General features: G+C 42.9%; 1 protein-coding gene across 1 annotated transcript in view; it reads left to right on the top strand.

Annotated features, from left to right (window-relative positions):
* LOC138246527 (uncharacterized) overlaps nt 1-27,185 on the top strand; it is a 601,223-nt gene that overhangs the window by 409,402 nt on the left and 164,636 nt on the right. The window contains exons 13-15 of the mRNA XM_069201183.1: nt 16,163-16,480; nt 19,144-19,461; nt 21,484-21,600. Coding sequence (XP_069057284.1) covers nt 16,163-16,480; nt 19,144-19,461; nt 21,484-21,600 — 753 coding nt within the window. The remainder of the gene's footprint in view (nt 1-16,162; nt 16,481-19,143; nt 19,462-21,483; nt 21,601-27,185) is intronic.

Raw genomic sequence — 27,185 nt, forward strand, 5'->3', positions numbered from 1 at the left:
TCAAAATACGGCTGGCGGCTTCCTACTGGTGGGGCGGGGCTGTTGTTAGCAGCGCCAGATCACCATCGTCTGCCAGCATTAACACTGCCAGATTTCCGCCCTTATTGTGGCGGAAGTCAGGTAGTGCTCATAATCTGGCGGACAGATGGTCGCCGCTGCAGTGGCATGTTGGAGGCCGCCGCCACGGCGGTAGGCAGTTATTACTGCCAAAGTTATAATGAGGGCCTTTCTATGTATGGGTGAGTAGTTTGAACTTACATCTTTCTTGGACTCGCAGCCAGTGGAGAGTGTTGAGGTGTGGAGAGATATGGTTATTTTGCAGGATGTTCAGGATGAGTCTGGTAGCAGTGTCCTGGGTAGTAGGGTGATCAGTGAAGAACATGGGCTGGGAACCCAAAGTAGAGGCCATTTCCATAGTCGAGTCTACATGTGATAAAAGCCTGGGTGACTGTTCATCTGGTGTTAAGTGGGATCCACTTGAAAATCTTTTGTAGCATTTTCAGGATGTGGAAGCATGATGAAGCAACAGCGTTGATCTGTCTACACATGCAGAGGTTGGTGTCCAGGATGATCCTGAGTTTCTTGGCATGGTCCGCAGGCATGGGTGGCAGGCCTAGTTTGGAGGGCAGCAAAGAGATGTCAGACAGGGAGTGGTTGTTGCTGAAGATAAAGACTGTTTTTGTTTGTGTTGAGCTAGAGGCAGGTGTTTTTCATCTAAGCAGGGACATTGCTCATGAAGTTGATGAACTTTGTTTTGGCGGTGCTGGTTGAGTCGGTAAGGGAGAGGATGAGCTATTGGTGTAGAATACTGTTTTGATGCTGTGGGTTGTGGTGATGTCAACAAGGGCCGTCATGAAGATGTTGAAAAGTGTTCAGCTGAGCGATGAGCCCTGAGGGACTCCGCAGATGGTATAGGGGGAAGTCTAACTCCTTGAGTTCTGTCTGTGAGAAAGGAGCTTATCAATTTGAGGACCAGTCCACACATACCCAAGTGCTGAAGTTTTCTGATGAGTGAGTAGTGGGGGACCAAATCAAAAGCTGCAGAGAGGTCAAGGTGGATGAGTACGCCCATTTCTCCTCGGTCGAGGATGCTTCTGATGTCATCGGTGGCTGCAATGAAGGCTGTTTCTGTGCTGTGGTTGATATGAAAGCCAGATTGAGAGCTGTCTAGGAGTTGATGGAGTTCTAGGTTTTCTGCCAGTTGGTTATTGATGGCTTTCTCTATAATTTTAGCTGGAAAAGGCAGGAGCCAGATGGGTCTTAAGCTACTGAGGTTGTTGGGGTCCACTGTTTCTTTAATAGGGCATTGACTTCTGCATTTTTGCAGCAAGATGGAAGGTGTTGGTGGTTATGTAGGTGTTTCTGATAGCAGTGAGCACATGGGAGATAATGGTTCTTCCAAGGTTGTATATGAAGTGGGGGCATATGTCTGAGGGGGCTCCTGAGTGGATGGTATTCATTAGGGTAGTGGTGTATTACTTCAATTAGGACTCCTAGGCCCATATTTATACTTTTTTAGCGCTTTTGACGCAAAAACTGGGCAAACGTACAAAATATTGTATTTTGCAAGTTTGCGCCGCTTTTGTGTCATAAAATGACGCAAATGCAGCGCTAAAAAAGTATTAATATGGGCCCTAGTTTCTTAGCTTCTGTCTGGCAATGAGGGTGGTGCCCTGCTGGGCATTCATATTGGAATGCTGTGGGTTGAATGTGCGGTAGATCATAGCAATCTTCTGTTCGAAGAAGTTTGAATGGTCTTTGCAAAGTGCTTGGAATGGGATGATGTTGTTGGCAGCTGCAGTTTGGAAAACTCCTTGATGATGGTGAAGAATTCTTTGGTGTTGTTGGGGTTGACTTTGAGTATGAGAGTTAGGGCCTTTTTCTTTGTGTCTCATAGGTGGTGGTAGCAGTTGAGGGTGGTTTTGTATGTGGATCTTGCGATTGTGTTTTTTCAAGTCTCCATTTTCTCTCAAGTTGGTTGAAGTGGAGTGTTTCTGATGGGAGTGGAGCGGTTGGCGCAGTCTTGTGAGCCATTTAGTGAAGAGATTGATGTATGCATCAAGGTTCACAAGGTGGTTGGGTGGACATTCCTGTAGTTTCTTGGTCCAGTTTTCTTTAGATATTTTGCTTCAGTGTCTTGATAGTGCTTTGTTTTTTTTTGGTGGGGTGGCTTGGTGGGTGGGTATCTTGAAATATATGATGTGGTTGGACCATGTGAGAAAGGTCATGTAGGAAGTGGTGTTCCCGTTGTTGAAGGGGAAAATAGAATTGAGAGTGTGGCCTGCTCTGTGGGTTGGTTCTTGGATGTGTTGGGTAAGTAGGTACCTAGCCTGCCACTTGCCTTTGGCCTCTAGTTCCTGTTCTTGCTTGATCCAGTTGCCACCATTGACCAAGTGACACTGACGCTGTCTGGATTTTCCTGCCTTGGATTTCCCGCTCAGTGTTCTTGCTGCCAACAGAAGCCCCACCCACCCCAGGACCTACTTAATACAGGCTGCAGGGAAACCACAATAGTAGGCACCTGGGCACCTAGTCTGCCTGTCACTTGCCTTTGGACTCCAGTCCCTGCTTGTTCCAGCCTGATACAGTTACTGCTGTTTGACCAAGTGACACCACTGCTGCCTGGGTTTTCTCACCCAGGTATTCCCACTCACCGTTCTTCCCATCAACAAGAGCCTGCCCACCCAAGGACCTACTTAATGCAGGCTGCAGTGTGACCATGCAGCAGATGCACGTAGAGGGAACGCCTCTGGTGCACTGAAGGCACGTCAAATGCAAGCCAGTCTGTATCCGTCTGTGCCTGGACCGCACCCAGTGCTATGAACCCTGGCCCCACAAGCATCTAAAGCAACACCAAAACTACAGCCACAACCACCACTTGAGTCACTGAATTCTGCCACTGCTCCTTCACCATCCACTGGGACCCAACAATACACACCGGCAAGCACACTGCTGCAATGTATCCACCAGCACCACAGTAGGACTTTTCTCCTGCACCCATTGCGACTTCACCTCTGACACCTCAGACGCTGACACCACTACCTTCAAACAACTGACACACGCCACCACCCCACATCAGCTGTCTGTCATGCTCCTTAAATCTGATCCCTCGAGAAACACTCCACCAAAATCTGGGACCTCAACAGCAACACACCTGACCTTTTCCTGAGCGAAACATGACTCAACACAGCCTCCAACCCAGACATCGCTGAAGCCATCCTGCCTGCCTACAGAATAATACATCAGGACCAAACCTACAAACCAGGAGGAGGACTTCTGATCATCTAGAACTGCACCATCTCTATGGACTCGGACACCAACCTCATGGAGCACTTCCACTTCAGAATAGGAAAGGACTACAACGCCACCCTGAAGGTAACCTTCGCCTACTGTCCCGTGGGCCCCCAAGTGAAACTCTGCAACCACATTGCAGATTTCATCGCTCCCCTCACCATCAGATTAACCAACTACATCCTTCTCGGGGGGCTCAATTTCTACCTGGAAGACACCCCAGACCCCAACTCTGTCACATAGGCTCGATTATCCTAATGAGACTGCTTGATTCAGGTGGCAGAATCACCTGAATTGTGGTGAACTGAGTCCAATCCCACACCATGTGACAACTGTCAGCCCAATCCAGTTTTACGGCTTAGTAGAACCGCCTCACCTCTCCCAATAACGGGTGATTTGTGGCAGCCGGGCGCATGACAGAAATGACTTTTCAGGGAAATCGGCGTGGATCAGATCTCAGTTACATTAGTCTCACACATGCAAAGACAAACAGAGGCAGAGAATGGTTCAATAAGGTTTATTAAATTAGCTGCATCTTAGATAAAATGGCATGACTTGAAATAACTAGGCTGATAAAACACGATAGAAGCAAAATGGTGACAAGAAGAGTGAAATACAGGAAAAGTCCCACCATACTGTTACTATGCATAATAAATGTGGTTCCTACGTAAGCTATGTTAGAGCACAGTGCAATATGCCCTAATCTGCCCTTCAGGTTTCCCCCCTGGGAAGAAATCATCCCCCATACCTAAGCAAGGAAGCCTGTTATCTAGAAAGACACCATCCCCATGTAGGCCAGGGGTCCGGTAGTCTAAGCAAGCAGCTGTAGTGCAGGCAATCAGCATGCAGTTGTGGTCGTCTGGCTGAAATCTCCCTCTAACGTGTGTGGGACAGGGAAATGTTTTTACAATGAAATAGCTGATGTTCTGAAAAGATGTCCTCATGTAAGACTGTGTATGTTTCTGTGAATGTCAGAGATGCAGTATACCACTTTGCAGGTAACTCTATCTCGGTGCAGCCTTGAGGAAATCACAAAGTGAAAAGAATGTCTTGCTATAAACGCAATGCTTTCCCAAGAGAAAGAACAACTATATAAAGAAAATAAAACAGCACTGCAAATGTGGCCTATACTAAAATAATAAAATGAAGCTGACTAAAGGCCCAGTTGCTAAAATAACGTGTCTAAAAAAACATGACTAAAATGGCTATACAATAACTCCACAGCCCTCCTCAACAGCCTTGACAGCCTCTGTATTATTAGACAAAAGTATGTAAAGACAGGGGAGGGAGACATGGTAGGGAGATCAAAGATTGACATTACAGAAAGTTCATCCATAATTACAAGACTAGAAATATTCAGCAACAAAGCATGTAACCCAAAAGATTCATCAAAAAGAACAAATATTGACAAAGTCAGATCTAGTTAATTTTAGCTGTATGTGTGCTTTGTTATGATACATGTTGTTGTACCATATGTTATGAAGCACAAGCAGATATCAGACTCAGAGTCAGAAATGAAAACAGCACAATACAAAGAGAGCTATGCAAACACAACTCACATACAGGCACACATGTGGAACGGCATCCACCAACCCAGATGTTTTGATAGATGTGTGAATGGATTTATGTTGTTGAATGGTTGTGGTGAATGGATGGGCATGGTGATGGGATAAGTGCATTCCATGGCCCAAATAAAAAAACAATCTGCAGACAACTTTTCACTCTTACAAAGAGCCCTTCATGCATTGATGATGGAAGCAGTTCGCTGAATCTGCCCTATAACTGTTGTTGGCTTCCACCTTTGTTCTTGTTTACCTATGATGCATGTTAGTGAAGATTGGTGAACACCATTTCACTACTGAAAAGCAAACACAACTGTTAGAAATTGGGTCTCTAGTTGGCAGAAGTATGCACCCTTGCCCAAGCCGGGACCACAATCCTAGTCAGGGTAAGTCACAACACAACACAAATTATCCTATGCTCACCCTCTAGTAGCTTGACATAGAGGAGAAGGCTTAACGTAGAAGGCAATGTGTAAAGTATTAGTGCAATAACTCATAGAGTAACACAATGAAAACACGACAAAAATGCACCACACAGGTTTAGAAAAATAGATAATATGTATCTAAATACAATAAGGTAAAAATGATGAAGATCTAATGTACACAAGCAAAGTTATGAATTTTTAACAATTAAATCCCACTAAAGTGTTTAGAAACACAATAGCCCCAATTGAGGCTATCACGGTATTGTTGACTAAGTCATTCCCAATAGTCCGATGCCACAGATGCCAGTCACAAAGTTGCACAGACCCTCAGGCACAGTATCCTTGAAAACAAAGTAACAAAGATGTTGTACGAAGTCATGGAGGTGATGCATCACTTGAGCTGCTGTGGCGTCAGTCCCTTCTGGCATCCAGGGAAGTGAGGCGTCAGTTTTGTACTGCGAGGCAGGGGAGGCGAGGCATTGGTTCCGTCCGGTTGCAGAGGGAGTTGGTGCGGTGTTAGTTCCTTATGACCTGGTGGGGTAGATGGATCCAGTGGGTTAAGACATGATGTGTTCACTTCACAGTGTCTCGATCACACTGAGGGACATCAGCAGTGTCGCTGTGATGTAAAGCCGCGGCCGATGTGTGCAGTGAGGACCACAGAGAGGGCAGTGGTGTGGCGTCGGGCAGTGGCGCTGGTGCTGGAGTCGCTGAACTAGCTAAAAGCTAGTAGATGAAGTCTTTGTTGGTCCTGATACTTCAGAACAGGAGGCAAGCTCAGTCCAGGTTCTTGGAGAGCACATTTGGGGAAGGCAGGGTCCTTCCAGCAAAGTCAGAGGCCAGCAGGCAGCAGAGCAACAATCAGGGCAGCAGTCCTTCTCAACAAAGCAGCCCAGATGAGTCCTTTGGGCAGCCAGGCAGTTCCTCTGACAGAGTTCAGGAGTAGATCCCAAAGTGTCTGATTTGGTGGGGTCAGAGACCCAGTATACATACCCAAAAGTGCATTTGAAGTGGGGGAAACTTCAAAGAGTGGCTTTGAAGTGCATAAGTCCCCCTTTCAGCCCAGTTCTCTATGCCAGGATCCTTGTGGGGTGTTACCAGTCCTTTGTGTGAGGACAGGCCACTGACCTTTGAAGTGTAACAGAGAGCCCCTCCATCCTTCCGGCCCAGAGAGACCCATTCAGTATGCAGATGAATGCAGATGTGACTGAGTGTCCTGTCTTTATGGCTGTCTGGGTGGAATGCAAAAGGGGAGTTGTCAACCATCACAGACCAGACATGGATTGCAGAGAGGCTGCAAGGAACAGATGGCAGTCAGTGCAGAGAAATGCCCAGTTTCTGAAAGTGGAAATTTTAAAATAGTAATATTAAATCCAACTTCATCAGTAAGCAGGATTTTCTATTACGATTCTGGCCATAATAAACATGACAGGGCTACTCTTTACAGATCAGAAAAGTATATGAGGGTAGTTCTAATTTTAGTGTATGAGAGGAGCAGCCCTCACAGTAGTAGAAAACAAATTTGTGAGTTTTTCACTACCATGACATGTAAAACACAAAAGTACATGTCCTTTCTTTTACTTACATAGCACCCTGCCCTATGGGGTATCTAGGGCTTACTTTAGGGGTGACTTATATGTAGGAAAAGGAGAATTTAAGGCTTAGCAAGTCGTTTTAAATGCCAAGATAAAGTAGAAGTGAAATTGCACACACAGGCCTTGCAATGGCAGGCTTGAGAAGTGGGAAAGGGGCTACTTATGTAGGTGGCACAATTAGTGCTGCAGGTCCACTAGTAGCATTTAATTTAAGGCCCTGGATACCTGTAGTGCATTTTACTAGGTACTTACAATTGGATATGAGCCAATGTTACCAAGTTTTAGGGAGAGAGCACATGCACTTTAGCACTGGTTTACAGTGGTAAAGGGCCCAGAGTCCTAACATCAACAAAAACGATGTCAGAAAAAGAGGAGAAGGAAGGCAAAAGGTTTGGGGTGATCCTTCAGAAAGGGCCATTGTTCAACAAGTGACACTAAGGAGTGATCTCAGGGTGCTAGCTTTCTTTGCATACAACAAAGAGACACATCACAGCCAGGACTCGTAGAAAATATGTCACACTGCTATGAGGGTTCAAACCTTACAAGCGTACACAGAACAGTGATAGCTAAAACTGCATGTAAAATATCCCTAAATTAAGATGTCCAGTTTTGAAGGAAACCACAAAAAATCATGTTCCGAAACAGAGAATAGGGTTCTTCTTTTTAAAAGGCAGGCAGGGCATTTCTAATTCCTGGCCAATATTATATAAACTCTATTCATTTTATGTTTTAACTTCAGCTTAGAAGGACGTGCCTAGCTTACATTTGTTCTCCATTTTGGCAGGGCTTGTGTAGTGCAGTCTTTTAATGGTGAGAATAGCAGGAATTTCAAGCAGGGGGCATGTGTATGTTGAACGAGAAAGGCAATGAGATCTTCCTTATGTGACATGAGGTGTTCAGGCCCAGACTCACCTTTGCTGTTGTCTAATGAGGATTGTGATGGTTCCCCCTTCTGCTGCCTTCATATATGTCAGCTGCACCGTCACAGTGTCTGTGTTCCCCTCCAACACAGTAACCCTACAGATGGCTGCTTTGAGTAAGGCTGTATGGGCACTTCCTGCAAAGAAAGGAGACTGAAACAATCAGAAAGGTGATTGTTAGAAATGGGGTCTTTGGTTGGCAGTCAGGTTACCCCCTGTCCAAGAAAGTACCCTCACTCTAGTCAGGGTAAGACACACACAATCCAAATTATTCTGAGCCCACCCTCTAGTAGCTTGGTACTGAGCAGTCAGGCTTAACTTAGAAGGCAATGCGTAAAGTATTTGTGCAATAAATCATGCAATAACACAGTATAGCACCACAAAAATACACCACACAGAGTTTAGAAAAATATATATTTATCTGATAAAATGCAGGTCAAAACGATCAAAAGGCAATAAGCATGCATTGAGATATCACTATAAAAGTGATTTAAAGTGTCTTTAGTCTCTTTAAAAAATAAATGTCTCTTGCAAGCACAAAGTACCTGGTTTGCGTTCAAAATCTCCGCAAGGGACTGCAGAGGAGGCGATGTGTGGAAAACAGGGAGGTGTGCATCGGTTTCGCTCCTTCGCACACAGACTTGCGTTGTTATTTTTCACGCAGGGGAAGACTTTGTGTCGGTTTCCACCTCGCGGACTTGGTTCCTCTTCGGGATGCAGGGTTTTTGAACGCCCTAGGGATGATGCGTGGAATCCTGAGCTTGCGGAGTGAAGTCACAGGGGCTGTGTCGATCAAGTGGGCGTTGCGTGGAAATTTCTCCCACACCGCAGGCGCTGCATTGATTCCTCTCTGGAAGTCAGGCTGTGTCGTTCCGGGTCGTCTGTGTGTCGATCCAGTGGGCCGTGTGTCGAAGTTCCGGTCGCTACGCTGGCGCTGCGTCGATCTTCTCATTGCAAAGTCGGGCTGCGTCGTTCCGGGTCGGTGTGCAGTGAATTTTTCACTGCGATGCAGGCTGTGCGTAGTTTATAGCAGGCTGTGTGTCGAATTTTCACTGCACAAGGAGTCCTGTTGCAGGAGTGAAGTCTTTTTGGTCCTGAGAATTCAGGGAACAGGAGGCAAGCTCTATCCAAGCCCATGGAGAGCACTTCTCAGCACAGCCTGAGAGCAGCAAGGCAGCAGGGCAACAGCAAGGCAGCAGTCCTTCTCCGAAAAGATGTCAGGTGAGTCCTTTAGGCAGCCAGGCAGTTCTTCTTGCCAGGTTGCAGGTTCTGGTTCAGGTCCTCTTCTCCAGGAAGTGTCTTGATGAAGTAGAGTGTCTACCTTAGAAGTGTCTAAAGTCTGTGGTTTTGGGTGCTCTTCTTATACCCATTTTGGCCTTTGAAGTAGGCTTACTTCAAAGGAAAGTCTCACTTGTTTGTGAAATCCTGCCTTGCCCAGGCCAGACCCCAGACACACACCAGGGGGTTGGAGACTGCATTGTGTGAGGGCAGGCACAGCCCTTTCAGGTGTGAGTGACCGCTCCTCCCAATCCCTCTAGCACAGATGGCTCATCAGGATATGCAGGCTACACCCCAGCTGCATTTGGTCACTGTCTAGAGAGAGGTGCAAATAGCCCAACTGTCAAACTGACCCAGACAGGGAATCCACAAACAGGCAGAGTCACAGAATGGTGTAAGCAAGAAAATGCCCACTTTCTAAAAGTGGCATTTTTAAACCCACAATCATAGAACTAAAAGAAGTATTTTTAAATTGTGAGTTCAGAGTTCCAAAACTCCACATGTCTATCTGCTCCCAAAGGGAATCTACGCTTTAATCATGTTTAAAGGCAGCCCGAGGTTAACGTATGAGAGACATAGGCCTTGCAACAGTTAAAACCGAATTTGGCAGTATTTAACTGTCAGGACGTATAAAGCACATTAGTATATGTCCTACCTTAACCATACACTGCACCCTGCCCATGGGGCTACCTAGGGCCTACCTTAGGGTTGTCTTACATGTAGGAAAAGGGAAGGGTTAGGCCTGGCAAGTGGGTACACTTGCGAGTCGAATTTACAGTTTAAAACTGCACACAGAGACACTGCTGTGGCAGGTCTGAGACATGATTACAGGGCTACCTATATGGGTGGTACAACCAGTGCTGCAGGCCCACTAGTAGCATTTGATTTACTGGCCCTGGGCACCTCTAGTGCACTTTACTAGGGATTTACTAGTAAATCAAATAGTCCAATCGTGGATAAACCAATCAACAGTACAATTTACACAGAGATCATATGTACTTTAGCACTGGTTAGCAGTGGTAAAGTACCAGGAGCCCTAAAACCAACAAAAACAGGTCAGGAAAAATAGGAGGAAGGAGGCAAAAAGTTTGGGGATGACCCTGCAAAAAGGGCCAGGTCCAACAGTGATGTGCTATATTATCCCTTGACATTTATGTATATTGTATTCCCTTTGATGTCTTGGCCTATGTCACTTCTTGACAGCACCCAAAGCCCTTTGGGCCTTGTAGTTTTTAACAGGAAGGAACTAGGCAGCTCTGTGAAAATAATTACTGCACTGGTGGGAGCAGCCACAACTATACCCAACCATCCCTTACCCGTCCCCTGCATTTCCAGGCCATGATATCTCCATCCTTGGCCTCCTGCTAGGAACACTGGCTGAGAGCCCATCTGGACTACCTGCTGAGCTTCTCCCCTTGGAGCACAGCAGTGGAAAGAGTGGTGGCTGCTGGCGCCTGACTACTGTCACTATTGACAACTCAGTTCCATTGTGCAGCAGGTGTCATTGGCAGGGAGACTGCGGCTAGGGCTGGATCATGCTCTGTGGGGCAGATGCCACCACATCGATTGATTTTTCCAATTCATTGTAACCAAAATAGCTAGTTATCTTCTCACATAACTTTGCAACATGAGTTTATGTGAGACTGTAGAGATGGTAGACCCTTCTTATTAAGGCTTGGCAGCTGTAAAGGCAGAATACACTATATACGCATATAATCCCCTACGCCACTACTTCAGAGCCAGAAAAAGTGCAGGGGTTATTGAAGCAGTGTCATGTATGGTCACCATTTTTCTTTAGGATACAATTGGTATGACTGAATTGGTATGGCCAACCATCTTATAACAGGACCTCTGTAATCCATCTACAAGTCACTGAGTTCCCCGGTACAGGCCACAGTTGCTTACTGCCCTCCTAATCATCTTGACATCAACCCACCCTCCCATGCAGCTTTCTCTTAGTAATACTGTATTGGGCGGAGGGGTCCTGTGTGGAATCTGCACCCAAGCCACCCACCCACGCATCCCTGCCTGCTACCTTATTGTACAACCCATCACAACCTCCCTTCTTCCATGAAGAGGTGCAGCTCAGAGGAAAGATTCTGTGCAGGGGCATGAGTGTCAAGACTTTCATGAGAATCAAACACCACTAGGGCAACTCCTTATTCTCAGAAGGAGCTGGATATATAACAATCAGCGAATTTTTCATACATAATATTCAATCACTCACAAGGTAGATATCCATGCAATCCAACCTCTAATTGAGTATTAAGGTAGACCACCAACTTCTGTTTTTAAAGTAATAGTCACACATTTATGTTTTTAACTTATTATACCGTTCATTCCATTTTGCATATGAAAATAGTTAATCAGTCATAATACATGTTCCTACTTCTGCAATGTAAACATGGGTTTACAAATAGCCGACAAACACATATATCCATCATAAAAAGTTCACTTACTGAATTATTTTAGTCCGTGAGAAAGGTTTTTCGAATTCCCCTCAAATCTACTGCATCGTTCCACAGAGAGGCTGTAAACGTATGTGAACTGAGCACTTTCAATGTTTCCCAAATTGGAAATAGACACAAACATTTCGGTTTTCAGGGTCCTTGGTCCATGAGACCATTATCAGGACAATGTCAGAACACCTATGGTCTAGTCACAAAGTAACACGTGTATATTAACTCACATATTTATTTATTATTGCACTTAGGTGTAACTCTATTCTTTGCTATTCATCATTTCCAAGTGCAGAGTTACACCTAAGTGTAGACTTACATGTCTCTACCCCACCAGTGCAGTGGATAGAGAAGTCTGAGACTGAATTTATGTGTGTTAAGTTTCTATCAGTAACTTTTCACACATAGGAGGAACATATTCATTTGTATGTATTATTTAGTAACTTTAATTAAGACATGTTTTAATGTAAATTAGTTTTAATTAGCAGTGAACGTTTACAAATATAAATTATTGTTTTTAAATAAGTTAACTATTGTTAAATAATAAAATATTCAATTATTATTTTTATAGTTTTGCAACACCAAATAAACATATACTTAGTTTAAAGGTCTAAATAATTAAATTATGTTAAAATTATTTCCCCTCACACCTAAGATAAGTTATTTACCATGTTTCAACCACTCCCCATTGTCTAACAGTTGCATGTAAATGGTATGCTTATGGGTGTTAAAATCTCCGCTACAGTTGCAGCAATCTGGAGGTCTTCACCAGTAGAATAGTGAATAGAACTTTGCAATATGTGCCTTTTGCTCGCAGTAAATGATCGAGGCAGAAAAATAATTGCCTGCCCTCAAAAATAAGTGCCAGTGCCCTGCACCGGAAAACACCAGCTCAAATTAAGCACTGCTTCTCTCTGATACTAATGTTTAGGATATTTATAAGAAGTTATTTAGTCTTGCTTCCTCCTTACGCCTCTTTCTTCCACCACTCCACAATTACACTCTCCTTATTTCTCACTTGGCCACTGATGTCTTAGCTTCTTTTTTCCATTTACTTCTTTACTTCAAAACTAGGGTTCAGCCTAGCTAGATGGGAAATAAGTGCCAATCTCTACATATGAGGGAGTTTTCACCACCTGCAACTGCTGGCACTAATTAAACACTAGGACTTTCTGACTGACAAAGAACTGACATCCAAGGTATTGAAATTCAGCCCCTCTCCTTCAATTTTACTCAAATGTAATGTTAAGAAATAAACAAAACGTTCTATTTCACAAAACACAGCTAGCATATGTCAGCTAATCTCACTGCTTTATCCACCCATAGGTATGTATTTATCTATATATACACTTTTTGCTTTGAATCTTTTCTGCCACGTAATGGTGTTTTGGCACACCTCAACCTGTTGCCAACACTTGGATCAGGTAAATGCGAATTTTGCATCACCATTCTTGGTGTTAAAGAGGCAAGCAAATTATTCCATGATACTAGGATACAAGATGATCCTGAAAAGATAGCTTTTTTCAGGGTTTCTAGGGTTGGTTTTTGTTCTTCCACAGCTATTGCATTGCACAATACAGACCCTATTTCTCCATACCTGGTCTGTTGGATAGTTTGATGTGGACAGCTGGATGTTCAGCAATATTTCACAACTGGGGTTGAGAGAGGTGGGATGGATGATAGTGAATCCTGAAGTGGAGGAAGGGAGTGGTGAGGTCTGAAATGCAAGCAATGGGGCAGAAGGAAGACCTCCATAGAATGTTTTTTAAAGAAAAGACAACATTGATTTAATAAGAGTGGAAGAGCTATGGTTGTGAAGTGACAGAGGCATGGAGATGAGGTTCTGCAACTACAAAATGGTGGGTAGTACCCCTGAAACAGAAGAAGGGCATTTAGGGTGGCACGCAATATGTTGAGCTCCATATTATGAATGAGAACACTAGTATGTGGACACAGTTTCAACGTTACAGGTGGCAAGTGTCAGGGGGCAGGCAGGTACCGAGGATATAGGCGAGGGCTAAGTATAGAAATGGGTAAGGGAAAAAAAAGTGGCAAAAGACAGGGCAACAGAAGAAGAAAATAGATAAAAGAAAGGCAACAGAGTAAAGCAGGAATGAGAACAAGAAAATGCGATCAACTTGGAAATGAGGATTGCCATGCAGAATCTGTTTTTAACACACCGAATTCCACGGGTTTTTTTTCTGAGCCTTTCCCCTGATAAATTTTAGTTTCAGACCTGCTGGAAATTTTCAAGGAGCATTGCAATGGTATGATTATTATCACCCGAGTCCTAAATTGTGTAAACTTTTTTATGCAAGAATCATTATTTAGCCCTGCGCTTGTAATAATGGCAATTTAAACAAGCATTTGCAATGCAACGGGTCTCGCGTTTGCTCATGTTAGAGCTGATCGCGTTGTAAACTCCTAACCTGACTTTTCACCTATTGGGCAAAAGTGCATTTATGTACATAACCCGAAAAAGTGAAATTAATTATGTAAAGCGCTCGACTTCTGCCAAGCGAGATCGCGCTCGTAAATGAGAGAAAAAGAAGTCCACGAGCCCGATAGAAAACAGCGAGCCTCGCATGTTTTCTGTACTTGGTCACTGCGCTGTAGGAGGGCTAGCCACCGGAAAAGGCATGACATATGCATGCCTTCGACTAATGAAAGCAAGCAGATTTTGTTAGGCAAGCCCACGAACCAATAAAAAACACTGACGTGATGTTGACAGGGCTCCGAGCCCTTTTCTAAACACTAAAGCGTCTCGCTGCGATACGCATGCGCGAGCTCATGCAACGCAGGCTCGACCCTAAAATAAATACACAATTTACTGAGTTTTCTTTTCAATTGTAGAAAGCCACGGTTACCCCTGCCACACTAATGTGCCGCTTATTTCTTCAGGTTTTGATAAGTGCTGCTAGCCGGAAGCTGCTCTCGGAATTACTGTACTCTGAGGTTTTTGACACAAGACAGTGCACTTAGAGTATACTTGTAAAGTGTTTGCAGTGCATGCCCCTTGCATGCCCCTTGCCAACTATTCACTTTCCTCATGTTTCGGTGTGCTCGGTGGGTGTGCAAAGATGAAAAGATTTTCTCCTGCAAACTTAGTGAAGGATTTTTAATACACGTTTGCAATTCTTTTAAGATTTAAACTTCAAGGTAACAGTAACGAAAAACTTCCCACAAAAAGTCACTTTTAACAAACAATTATCTGGGAAATTTTTTGTAAAGAAATGTTTCTTCCAAAACCCTTTTGGGGGAGCAACTATTGAGTTAGATAATCCATTACCACCCGACTAAAAATTTATTTATACTACTAACAGAAGGAATGATAAGGCTCAGTGATAAAACTTCAATTTCACTCCCTATATATTGGAGCATCTTCCCCTGCCTGGATACCGCCACAGGTGGAGCTATGTATTAAATGCCTTTACTCTTCTGCGTGTAGCCACAAATTTAACTTTCTAAACCTGCATTCACATCCCCACATTCTAACACTTATATCACAGCTCTACGGAGTTCTTCAGGAGTCAAAAGTGGTCCGTGATTCACACTCAGACATACTTCCTACACCACACTGCATATGTGAAAGGAAATTAGGTGTTTGTTTGAGGACCTCTTCTTCCAGGACGTCACACTAGATTTCACTGTTGTACAAGTCACATTGGAAGGACTATAACATAATTTTGGGATTATGAAGAATGCACCAATGCTGATGTAATTTAGTACCATTTGAGCACCCATGTTATTTTTGAAATGGATAATCAGTGAATATGTTTTTTTTCAACTCTCAGGTGGTGTAAATATCGGTGCGAAACTTCACCAGTGACATATGTGTATTCTGGGAGTAACAGTGCAAAATTGTCCATGGCCTCTAGATCTTTAGGAGCACATGGATAGACAAAGAGTTTGTCCAAAATGTTACTAAGAGGAGTACATTAGAAGGACGTTTATATAATGTTGCCAGTATGTCCTACACCAGGTACCAGATTTCCCTGCCTGAGATGCCAAGCATGGATAGTCATCCACCAGGGGAGCAGAAGCTAGGTCCTCCATTGATTTGGCAGTCTGGTCAGATGGCCCTGCAAGCTCTAAATGACTGAAATACTATATTCATATATTTTTGTAAAAAATGAACAGTCAAAGTGCAAGAAATTAAAGTGGGAACCTTAGCAAACAGAATCTCGATATAGTGCAACCTGGTGGCTTAAGCCACTCCATAACCGTACCATTAATACACATACCATCTTATTTGCATTTATCTTTTACTTCTTTCAAGAAGAAAATTTCCATTTCTATTTTACTTTACTCCTTTTAATCTTTTATTCTTGCACTGTTGATCTAGCTTACTCTAATTTCTGGGCCTGCTTTCTTTGTTTGCCATTGTTTTCATTTTTTGTTTCTTCTCCACCAAAGCTCTTTTTTCTCAGTTGGGCACCTTTTCACATTGCCAAACAATTTGCCATTTATGCAAGATGATTTTTTGCAAGATCACATTTTTTACCAGTCAGCTGTTCCCTTTGTGCCCCTACCGTTCTTTCATCCTTGGCCCATGTTTGCTACTGGTTTCCTACCCCTTTGATGATTCAAGACTCTAAATTGTTGCTTCTTTCTTCTTGTATTCTGTCACAGCTGATTCCTTCAAACTGTCCACCCCAGAACAAATAGACATAATGGAGGGTGGAGTGATATTGATTCCTATCATGTACACCCCGACGGAACAGATCACTAAAATCACATGGGGAAGGCATTCAGCTGACCTGGTCACGTGGGTGGTGAATTCCACTCTGCTGCAGATCAACTCAACGTACCTAGACCGACTGCATATCAACTACCCGGGGAACATCCGCATTGTCAATGCAATGAAATCAGACAGTGGCAACTACACTGTGAAGGTGGAAGCAAAGCACAAGATCTCAGCAGAAAGCAATATCCTGGTCAACATCTATGGTAAGTGGATTTCAAACGTGAGTGGTTCTAGAGTGGTTCGAGATTATTTCATTGTCTTGAAATGCATCTTCAATCCCATAAAATGGTGGAAATTTGTTCTACAAGGCAAAGTAAGCTCATATGTCAACTTAAAGTATGCTGTAATTAGGAGGGTCCCAAGGGGAAGGAATAGAAAATAAGAAGGCAGATGGGAACATAAATGGTTGAAAACAGATCACCTGTGTTGAATGTCTTTTACCTCAAGCTACACGGTTGGATCCTGAGCCTAGGTTGTAGACCTTCCCAATTACTATGTGAAAAGAGCATTCTAGTTTCAACCTAGCTCCCACTGATTATGCCATCCGTGTTTAGGCACTATCAAATGCTACCTACACACAAAACAGAGTGAGCTGAAGGGGCAGGGAGTGGCTGTAAATGGATTGAAGAGCCCCAAGATGGCTTCAGGATTACGCTGCCTCAGTATTCCATGTTTGCACATTTAATTGCAGCAGCCGTGTGTTTAAGAGGAGGACTTTGGGCACCAGCACCTTTTAATTTACAAATTAGGCACCCTCCAATCTGATAATGTGATCTCCATCATTTATCCTCATCATAGGTACCAAAGCACCTATATCGGTGTGCTCATGTGGCAGGCTCAACTGAAGCTGGGATAAGTGCCTGTTGATGGAATGTGCGCTCCAACAAGAGAACTGCGTGACCACACACTGCAAAGATTGTCATTGGGTCGGGACCAGTCTAGAAGACTAAGGCCCTCATTACGAGTGTGGCGGTTTTAAGACTTCCACACTTGTGGTGGCGATCGGACTGGCACCGAGAGGGGCGGTCTGACCACCACATTACCACTGTGGTAGAGCCACCCCAGTCGGACTGCCAGCACCGCCAGGTTGCCGCCAGTCAGCAGCCTGGCAGTCTCAGTCGTTGTAATCCACCAGGGCTCTTTGCGTGGCAGTCGGACCGCCATGCAAAGGTTGGCAGAAAGGGGGTGTCCACTTGGGATGGGCAGTGCAGGGGCCACCATTGACAGCCCCGTCGCACTTTTCAATGCCTGAATCATGGTCAGCGAAAAGCACCATGGGTGCTGCTGCACCCAACGCACCGTAACATTGCCACCGGCTCGATTACGAGCCCGCGTCAATGTTGTGGTGAGTTATCCATTGGGCCGGCCAGTGGAAATGCCCGTTTACACCCGCTGGCCCAGTAGTAGGGCCGGCAGAGGGACGGCTGCATAGGCGGTCCCCAGACTCAGGACTTTGGTGGGCGGCCTCTGCCGCCCGCCAAAGTAATAATGAGCCCCTAAGTAATCTGAGAAGTGCAACAGGGCATCTAATGAAGGATTGTGCCTAGCATCCGCTGCACTGAAGAGTTCTCATTTGTGGGTGGGTGGCTGCCATGCTCCAGATGAAGCTCCAAGTACGTACTGGAATGTTGGAGTGAGCAGCACCATGAATCAAGTACGCACCAGAGTGCCAGAGCCGACCATCTAAAAGTGGACCCCCTGTAGAAGTTTCAGCTCCTGCTACAATCCTCTGAGTGACATGGTGTGTTGCTGCTTACCGCACAGCTTCTGAGAAGCCTGCCATATGCCACTGAGGTTACCTACTACCAGTGAGATCCTGCTGCCCAGCACTGCTCCTGCAAACTTGGTGGGAGACTTAATGGGCTTTGGCCCAAGAGTGCTAAAATCAAAATGTGGAGGGAGCATGAACTGCAGCCACAGACCTACTTCAAACTTTAGGTAGAAGAAGCCCCTAAGACCACAACGACTTGCACATGTGCACCAGGTATTCATGCGTTGTTGAATGTGTTTTAGAATTCTATGTCTCTGAGTAACAAAGTGCTTGTCTTTTCCACAAAGAGAAGCACTGGGTTGGATATTGATCTTATTGCGCTTTTGAGAAACCTGTGACTACTCGCCCTCATGACTACTGAGAGAAAAGTGCATTAAGGTGTGGACTTGGCCCCATTTGCAGAGCCGAGCTAGGGTAGACCCTGGGACAGCAGTGGTGAATGGCTTCAACCCCCACACTTGTGGCCCAATAACCCCCACCTGCCCAGTGGCCTTTTGAATAGGGTCTGATATGGCATAATAGAGCTTCTGCTTTTATGCAGCTTTAATACAATGTTTTCAAACACCTTCTTAAACTCACAGTATGTCTCCCATCCCCAATAAATGTAGCCAGCTTCAGGGATGTGATAGGATACCTGCTGGAAATCTATGCTCAGTCCTTTATACCAGTGAGGATAACTTCTTTACCTCCTGCCCCCACAAGTGCCTATGCTACTAATATTGGTCTTTGGAGACCTCACAGGGCCTTTGGTGCATATTGGCCTTGCAGGAGAAGCACATTAATGACATTGTTTACAGTAACATTGCTGCATGTAAATATTTTTGGGATTCACGTATAATAAATACATATTTCAGTTCATAAATAGGTAGGTTACTAATGCAGAGAGAGCTAAAGGGAAGTTTGTACTATGGGACTCAATGAATAGCTCGCCATTAAGGAAGCAGAATCCTGACCAAAGGTAAATAAGGTCTACTGAAAATAAAGACAGAATGAGTCATTAAATAAATATATATATATATATATATGTTTTGTATCTTTTATTTTAGTTCTATCTCTAATTCACTCTTTTTCATGTCCTTATTGCTCCTTTTGCAGGTAGTGCCATTAAATTCTATGGTGATAAAAATTTCACCTTCTCCGAAGGAAGTACCATCTCCATACCCATCAACTACACACCCAGAGAACTGAACCCCATCATCACTTGGTCAATGAATTCTACTAAAGTAGTCTCCTGGATGGTCGGCAGTCCTACGGTGGCTGTGGAGCATGCATATCAGTCACGTATCACCATCTTCTCCCTTGGCTCCCTCAACATTTCCAATGCAATGCTCTCAGACACAGGCACATATACAGTGCGGGCAGAAGGGACTAACCAATCTGCAACTGAAATAGACATTGAAGTGGTCATTTTGCGTAGGTTAACTTGCATTAAAATGTCATTCATTCAGTAGGGTATTAGGCGGTCTTAAGTGACTGCAGGTCAAACGAGAAAACTAGAAAGGCTGTCTTATGGTCTATTTGTTTCTGGGTTAAACATTTACATATTTCTGCATTGTGTATTCTAATAATACTTTTTCCTTTTGATGCTTAGTAATCCATTGGTTATTTTATTGTGTGCCATATAGTTTCATTTATTTGCCCACATTGATTGTGTATAAAGTTCTATAGATCTAAAATATACATTAACATTTATTTATTGGGATTTTGTAATGTGCCACTTGACACAAACTTTGTCATATTCAATCATTATATCAGAGCACACACAATATGTGACTGTTGGCCACATGTACAAAGAAATAGGTCACAGTATTCAGTAATTTATCTTTTGATTGCAATGCAACATATGTACTATTTGGTCAGATACACTCTCTAGTGAGGGTCTCAGAATGACCTGCTAATTATATTAGCTAGAGAGGGCACTGAATGCAAACCCTGTGATTAGCTATAAACAGTTGGATGTGGCATGCAAGGAACAACAGACCACCATCCCTGTGCTTGCATTCCCATATGGGAATCGTTTTTTTATTTGTTAAGTAGCCTAGTTTCCTTAAAGGAAGCAACTCTGTTTAAAAAAAGCAAGTTTGCATTTGGGAAGAGTGCAGGTTGCCCAACATAATTCCCATTGCTGAAGTTACTATCACCTTTGAGGAGTCAGTAACTTTTCAGTGGTTTTGAAAACCATTGAGAATAGCTGTTAGGTGAGGGTGCCCCCTTTCTAATTAAGATTTGGAAAGGGTAGATAATCCTATTTTGTTAGCTTGACATGCTTTTGAAACTCACAGATTGGATTTAATGCATAGCACAAATCCAGTTGTGGTGGAAAACCTTATGATCTTCAGAAAATGGCTTTGTACAGCTGAGCTAGGTTTTTTGTTAGTGTTATAAAGTACTTCGACTTTAGTGTAATTTCTAAAATGTGGTCCTTTGTCTCCTGATTTATTCTTATGGTGCTCTGAGGCCTGAACCCACACTAGGTGTTGGTCTAAACTATTCTATTTAGGCAGGGCCGGGCTGGGACCCCAAAGCAACCCCACAAAACAGCAGTTGAAGCAATGGCTGGGCCCGGGAGGGTCAAAACAAGAGTGAGTGGATTATGCTGGCTTGCTGCTTTTGTTACTTGGGGCTGCTCTTCCAGCATTGTTGCAAAACTGGCCACCAGTAACAAAACCAGACCCATCATCCAGCCTCCCAGGGAAATGCCTGATTCCCAGTACGGCCACTCCGGCCCTGGATTTAGAGTCCAATCATCACTGGACCGATACTCCCAACAACTGTTTGATCTAACTAACTGGAAAATCTGGCCAGTAAAATTGCAGGAGGATTGGACAGGGGTTGCGGGCACAAGTGCAGACCAAACCCTGCCAGACCACAATGGGGGGAGCATGGACGACATCTTCCAGTCTGCCTGCTGCCTCACTGCCCCTCTCCATGCTGCCTCATATATTTCCATTTCCATTTAGCACCTGCTTACAAGTGAAAATGTGAGCATTAATCTGTATAGAATAGAGAATTCTGTGTATAATTTGACTCTTAAAAACAAGTTCCTCATTCCATAGGGATTAACTCGTCATTGTGTCATACTGTCGGAATGTTACTGCATGGCATCAGTACTTACGTGTACAGAGATGCAAAGATTGCATCCCGCCAGTACTATGCCATTTGTAATTGACGCCTTAGAGTACAGCAAATGTCACACGCTTCATGGGTCATAGGAACAAAGTGTAGTTGCTAAAGCATTATGACACTTCAAATACAGGACCTTGTCAAAATAGCATACCATTTTTTTGGAAGGGTGTGATTGGATTCAAATACAGCATGACGAAAGAGTGTTAAGGAAGTGATAAAGAAAGTAATAGCCTCTAGCCTCCCCTTTAGATGTGAGTGCAACTCACTCTCTTAATAAATTTCTATCACTTTTGTCTCATCCTTTTCTAGCTATCAACAAGACCGAAAGCCTCACTGGAGGACAAATCGCAGGAGCGGTGGTCGGTACTGCAGTGGGAGTCCCAGGTGCTATTGGAGTATCATACATAGCAGCTAATAAACTATTAAGTATGTTGTGTGTTCTATATAGTGAAACTCTATGCACAGCTACAATTGTCTGAGGCAACACAGCACTAGTGGATGTAGAAAATCTGAAAAAACTGAAAATAATCCATTTAATATAAAAAAACAAAGGTTAAAGTGACGTTATCGGTAGGGTAATAAGATCTTACTGTACATTAGAAAAACTCAGAAATTCATTGAAAAATCAAAAGCTAAAGTGATGTTACAGTTAGGTGAAAATGTGAGTTAAAAAAATAATTTTAAACTTAAAGAAACTGAAGTTCATCTATTAATAGTTTACTATGTTAACTACAACTTGCGCCCCTGTCAAACACTGCTTATAGTCTCACATATTACATCACTCATGATATCTTCAATGACATAATTGATGACATCACTAATGATGTCTAAAATGACATAACCAGTGTATGGCAAGGCCGAAAGTTATAATTTTTGCATCTTGCCCAGCCAGGTACCCGCTGAATGACTAGGCCACACACGGAGCTGTAAATCACACACCTTTATTCCTCTGCGTGTACTTGTGAACTCCAACATTCAAAATTAAGGTGTCATCTATTCTATTCAAGTGATTATATTATACTCCAATACGTAGTCCTCTGGGAACTATAAAGGATTCATTCTAAATCATGCAAGACACTACCTTGCTCCCTCTGTTAAATGAAAAATTGAAAATTTGGTTTTAGAAAGTTGTTAGACAGACACAACATCTATATATACACAAACATATACAACTATATCTCTTTAAATAATCTTCTTGATGCTTTAATCTATTGACCTGTTCCAGTTACTGGAAGCTTTAAACAGTCATCTTCAATGTCAGAAGTTGCCAATGTTGGTAAGGAATTAGCAAAAGTCATTAAGTTTTCATAATCATTCTTTCTTTCACCACCTAGAGCTGAGGATAGATGAAACACAGGCCTAAAGTGAGAAGAGTCTCTGGTAAAGGACTTCTCTGGTCAGTAGGCAGTCACCGTGTACTTTGGTAGACACTACTTGAAAAGTTTCAGCATCGTAATGATCATCAGAGTTTCTTTCCCATAGCTGTTGGGCAATCACCAAATCTCCTTTCCAGAATAAGTGGACTTTCACATGTTGCTTCTTGCCTGCATACATTTTCATTTCTTGTTTTTTAACCAAATCCCTGATATAAATCACATTTTCATTAGTATATGTTTCTGTGGTATATTGGGGTACCTTGGTTGCTGATCTCTCCTGAACATCAAATTTGCAGGACTTTCACTTGTGGAGGATGAGTGGGGTGCCGAGCGATAAGCTCGTAGAGAAGAGTTCAGCACTGTTTTTAAAATAACTTCTCAAGAGATGCACGTTGCCCTGATTTTTTTAGTATACTCATAAAATGCTCAACAAGTCCATCGGCCTATTGGTGTGATCTATTGATGTTTTACGTTCAAATGCTCCAAAACTTCCTTAAATTATTTGCTATTAAAGGTTGGACCATTGCGCAACTTCACAATGGCTGGCAATCCCCATGTTTCAAATATGCCATAAAGTTTTTTTATTACTCATTCTTGTGTCATGTATGAGAGATCTTTGACCACTGAAAAATGTGAATATTCTATTATTAGTACTATTAAATGATACCCATTGTCAAGTGGAGCAAAGAAATGGCTACTTTCTCCCAGACATGTTTGGGGAGTTCTGGCATGCTTACCTTATGTTGACTGACTTTGGTTGATAGGCAATTGCATATGTGACAGTCCTTGATTTCCTCTTGAACTCTTTCATCTATTATGGAAACCAAACTCAGTCTTGAAGAGCTCTCTTTGTAAAAACAATACACAATGTCCTTCATGAGCCACTTCTATGGCTTACTTTTTGTCTTAGACGCTCTGTAATCAGGATCGTCAATCTTTGCAGAATAATTCATCATCATTAATGAGAGGTTGACCATGTTTGTTCCACGACTGTTGTGTGATTATGTCTTTAAACTTTAGCATGTCACTATCATGACTTGTAGCAGTGACAATCTGGGCTAACGATGCAGCAGCTGGTGTACTTGACTTGACAATGAAATTGATGTAGGCCTCAGCCATTTTATCTGGAGTGCCATAACCTTGAATAGGCACCCTCGCAAATTAGTCAGCAGGATTTGGATCCTTTCACAGTCGATGCACAAATGTATAATAGTACTCTTGCAGTTGTAGTCCCCATTGTTCAATTTTAGGAGGCATCTTGGCCTTTAGATTGCCGAAGATAGTCAGCAAAGCTTGATGATCAGTTACAAGCATAAAAGGCTTTCCATAAAGGAATATATGGAAATGTTCACTAGCCTATACTACAGCCAAACTTTCCTTTTCAGGCTGTAACAATGTTCTGTTTGAGATAAACTTGTACTAGCATAGGCCACAATATGTCATCTTTCATTTGGGCATCCACTATGTTGTGCAAGTATAATGCCTAACCTAACAGGACTAGCGTAAACTACAATCTAGGTATGTGGCTATGGATTGAAGTGTGCTATTTTTGTAGCATTTCATTTAGCATGTTTGATTCTCTTGAAATTCTTTCACATTCTCTTGACCATCAAAAAGAAACAATTTTCTTGGTTAACTCTCATAGTGGAACAGTGACAGTGGCAAAGTCCTATGAGTATCCTGAACAATATCTGTCCATCCTAAGAAAAGAACGTACCATTGAAACATCTTGTGGGGGTTCAACATTTGTTAAAGCTTGTACTTTTGCAGGGTCAGGTATCATGCCTCCATTAAAATATACGGCCAAAAGATTTCAATTTTGTTTTATTGATCTCCCACTTGGCATTCAAAGTAAAACCTGCATCACTAAGTAATTTACATACTTGTGTGATGGCTCAATCATGCACCTTGTGTGTCGTGCCAAAAACCAATATATCATTGCTATAGTTAAATACATTCACAACAGGTTGTATGATGCATTGTATGACGTCTTGGAAAAATTCTGCAGCCGATGACACACCAGAGCTAAGTATCTTGTTTCTATACAAACAAACATGTGTAGCAAAAGTTGTTATATATCAGCAATTTTCTTCTAGTTTCAACTGCTGATAACCCTTATTCAAGTCAAGTCGAGAAAAGATCTTGGCACCATTTAATTGCGTAATCATGTCTGCAGTGTGCGAACCTGGTTGAAGCTTTTGTTCAATTACTTTGTTTGCTTGGTGCATGTCAACGCATCTACGAACTGCTCCTACATGGTCCTTTTTAGGCACTACTTCTATGAGAGAAATCCATGGCGATGGACCAGTGGAACGATCGATAATGTAATGCTTAAGCAATGATTCAAGTTCTTTTTCAAGAGGTTCTGGTAAATGAAAAGCAACTTGTAAATGTCTCTGAGCAACGGGATAAACATAATCATTAATATGCAGTTTTACTTTCATATTCTTTAACTTTCCCAAACCATGAAACAATGGAGGTAATTGACATACTATCTTGTGGTGAGCATTCATGTGCAATCTCATGCCAGCAGCCGTGTTGAAACTGAGCAAGCAGGCACTTCTTGTTGTAACTACAAACAAACCTTTGTTCTTCATGGGTGTCTTTGCAGCCCAAGTGCATACTTTGGTCGTTGATGGCGTGAGCCATGGTAACGAAGACAGTTCATTGTATTTTTCTCCAGGCATTATATTTATCGAAGCACCACTATCAATGGTGAAAGGTATTGATCATCCTTTTATTTTTATTGTAATCTTTGGACAGTGTTTGTTTGATTTCATTACTTTGATATGTCAACTTTTCTTTAACTGACTTTCCCCTCACAGGCAACCACTCCGACATGTGCAGGTTTTTCTGAGGTAGACCTGGCACTTATTATTGAAGCTGAGGAACTGTTTTGAGATGATTTAGATGATGATCAACTTCGGTTAGTATCTATTTGCCTCAACTGTTGTTGCGGCTTGGCCTTGTGGGCGCGTCTTGAACATTTCTTCTGGAACGTTCTGGCATCCATTTTGTCTCTGTGCTGCAACACACTTGCTTTTTGCTTCACTCTGCACATCATCACAAAATGGTACTCCTTACCACAGCCTTTGCATATCTAACCAATGATGAGGCACTTTCTTTCATGTGGAAATGCAAATCCACATTTGAAACACAACTTTTTACATGTATCACTTTGTGTCCTTCAGTCTTTTGTTTCAAATTACTTTTCACGCTCATGACTGACTCACTCAGGGCATCTCCGGCTTCCATTTCGGCAGCACGTCTCTCAGCATGTTCTTCAGCTCTGGCAGCCCTAACACTCACTCCAGACGAAGAATTTCTCACAGCATACGTTGCCTGAATGAATGAAGACAAGCATCCATCAATCACTCTATGCTTCATGGCTTCTTCATCATTAAAATAATCAAACTTACAGTGTTTGATGAGTGTGTCGAGGCTTTCCACAAATTCATTGAATGTTTTACCAACTCTTTGATGTTCTTGACTGAAAACATATTGTTTATAGTCAATGTTTGGTACTGGATTAAACTTGAGATTCAAAGCATTCTTAATCTAACGGTATGTGACTTCTTCCTCAGTTCTTGGCATTTTCTTTATTTCTTCTTTCACACCATCACCAGCAAGATTTTTGAGGTATTTGATAATCATCCTATTATCAGTCACTTCAAGTGCATCAATGAAATCTTCAAATGTCTCTATCTATGCAGCCCATCTATTGCCATATTTTTTTCTTTTGGCAGAGTTGAATGGTTATAGTGGTTTGAGAAAGGCGGCCGCATTGTATTCTGGTGTGGAACTTACGGACTTTGAGAGTAACACCTCCACTGGCCTCCCTGATTGGAAATCAGGATCTGTTCCATTCATGCTCCAGCCCTGCCCCTGCAAAGGACCAGCCTCAGAGTCATCCTTGATGGCCTCCATGGGCAAAGCAGCTTTCTGCTGAGTTTATAGATGCTGTAGATATGGACCGCTCATTAGCACAACCACTGTGCTTCTTCTTAGGCTTAGTCTTGGCATTGATGCAGCAATTCTCTTTAGTGGGCTCAATTTATTCTTTGTATATTTCAATTCATATTGTTTTACACATGGTTGATCTTCCTTTAGTGCTAATGCTCCATACATTGTATGAATTTACTTTGCGTTTTAGCGCAGCACCTTTTTGTAGGATTTTGGTTGTAGTTTCTTGGCCAACAAGGTGTAGACTTTTCCGTCAAGCTCTCTTTCCTTTCACATTACTCACATCGGCTGGAGTTGTGCTTCAACTTCACATACGGCAACCGTTGACTCAGCACTTTGATTAGGATGCATGAGCAGTTTGTTTGAACCATGGCAAACTCTCCATCTTCTTATTCCTTATCTCGTTGCCAATAGAAGCCTCTTCCCCACCCTGGTAACTACTGATTAGCTAGTCTATACACAGAGCTGTAAATCACGTCTTCATTCATCTGCATGTACCTGTGTACTCCAACATTCTGTTCTAGCGATTACGTCACACACTGATACAGAGACCTCTGGAAGCCATAAAGGTTCCATTTTTAATCACGGAAGACACTACAATAATTAGTTCAGTAAACTATTAATGACTATACATGTGTTTTTTGTGCTGTTGTGCAGTAACATTGCTGCATG

The sequence above is a fragment of the Pleurodeles waltl genome, chromosome 7, assembly GCF_031143425.1.
Source record: "Pleurodeles waltl isolate 20211129_DDA chromosome 7, aPleWal1.hap1.20221129, whole genome shotgun sequence".
Taxonomy (NCBI): Eukaryota; Metazoa; Chordata; class Amphibia; order Caudata; family Salamandridae; genus Pleurodeles; species Pleurodeles waltl.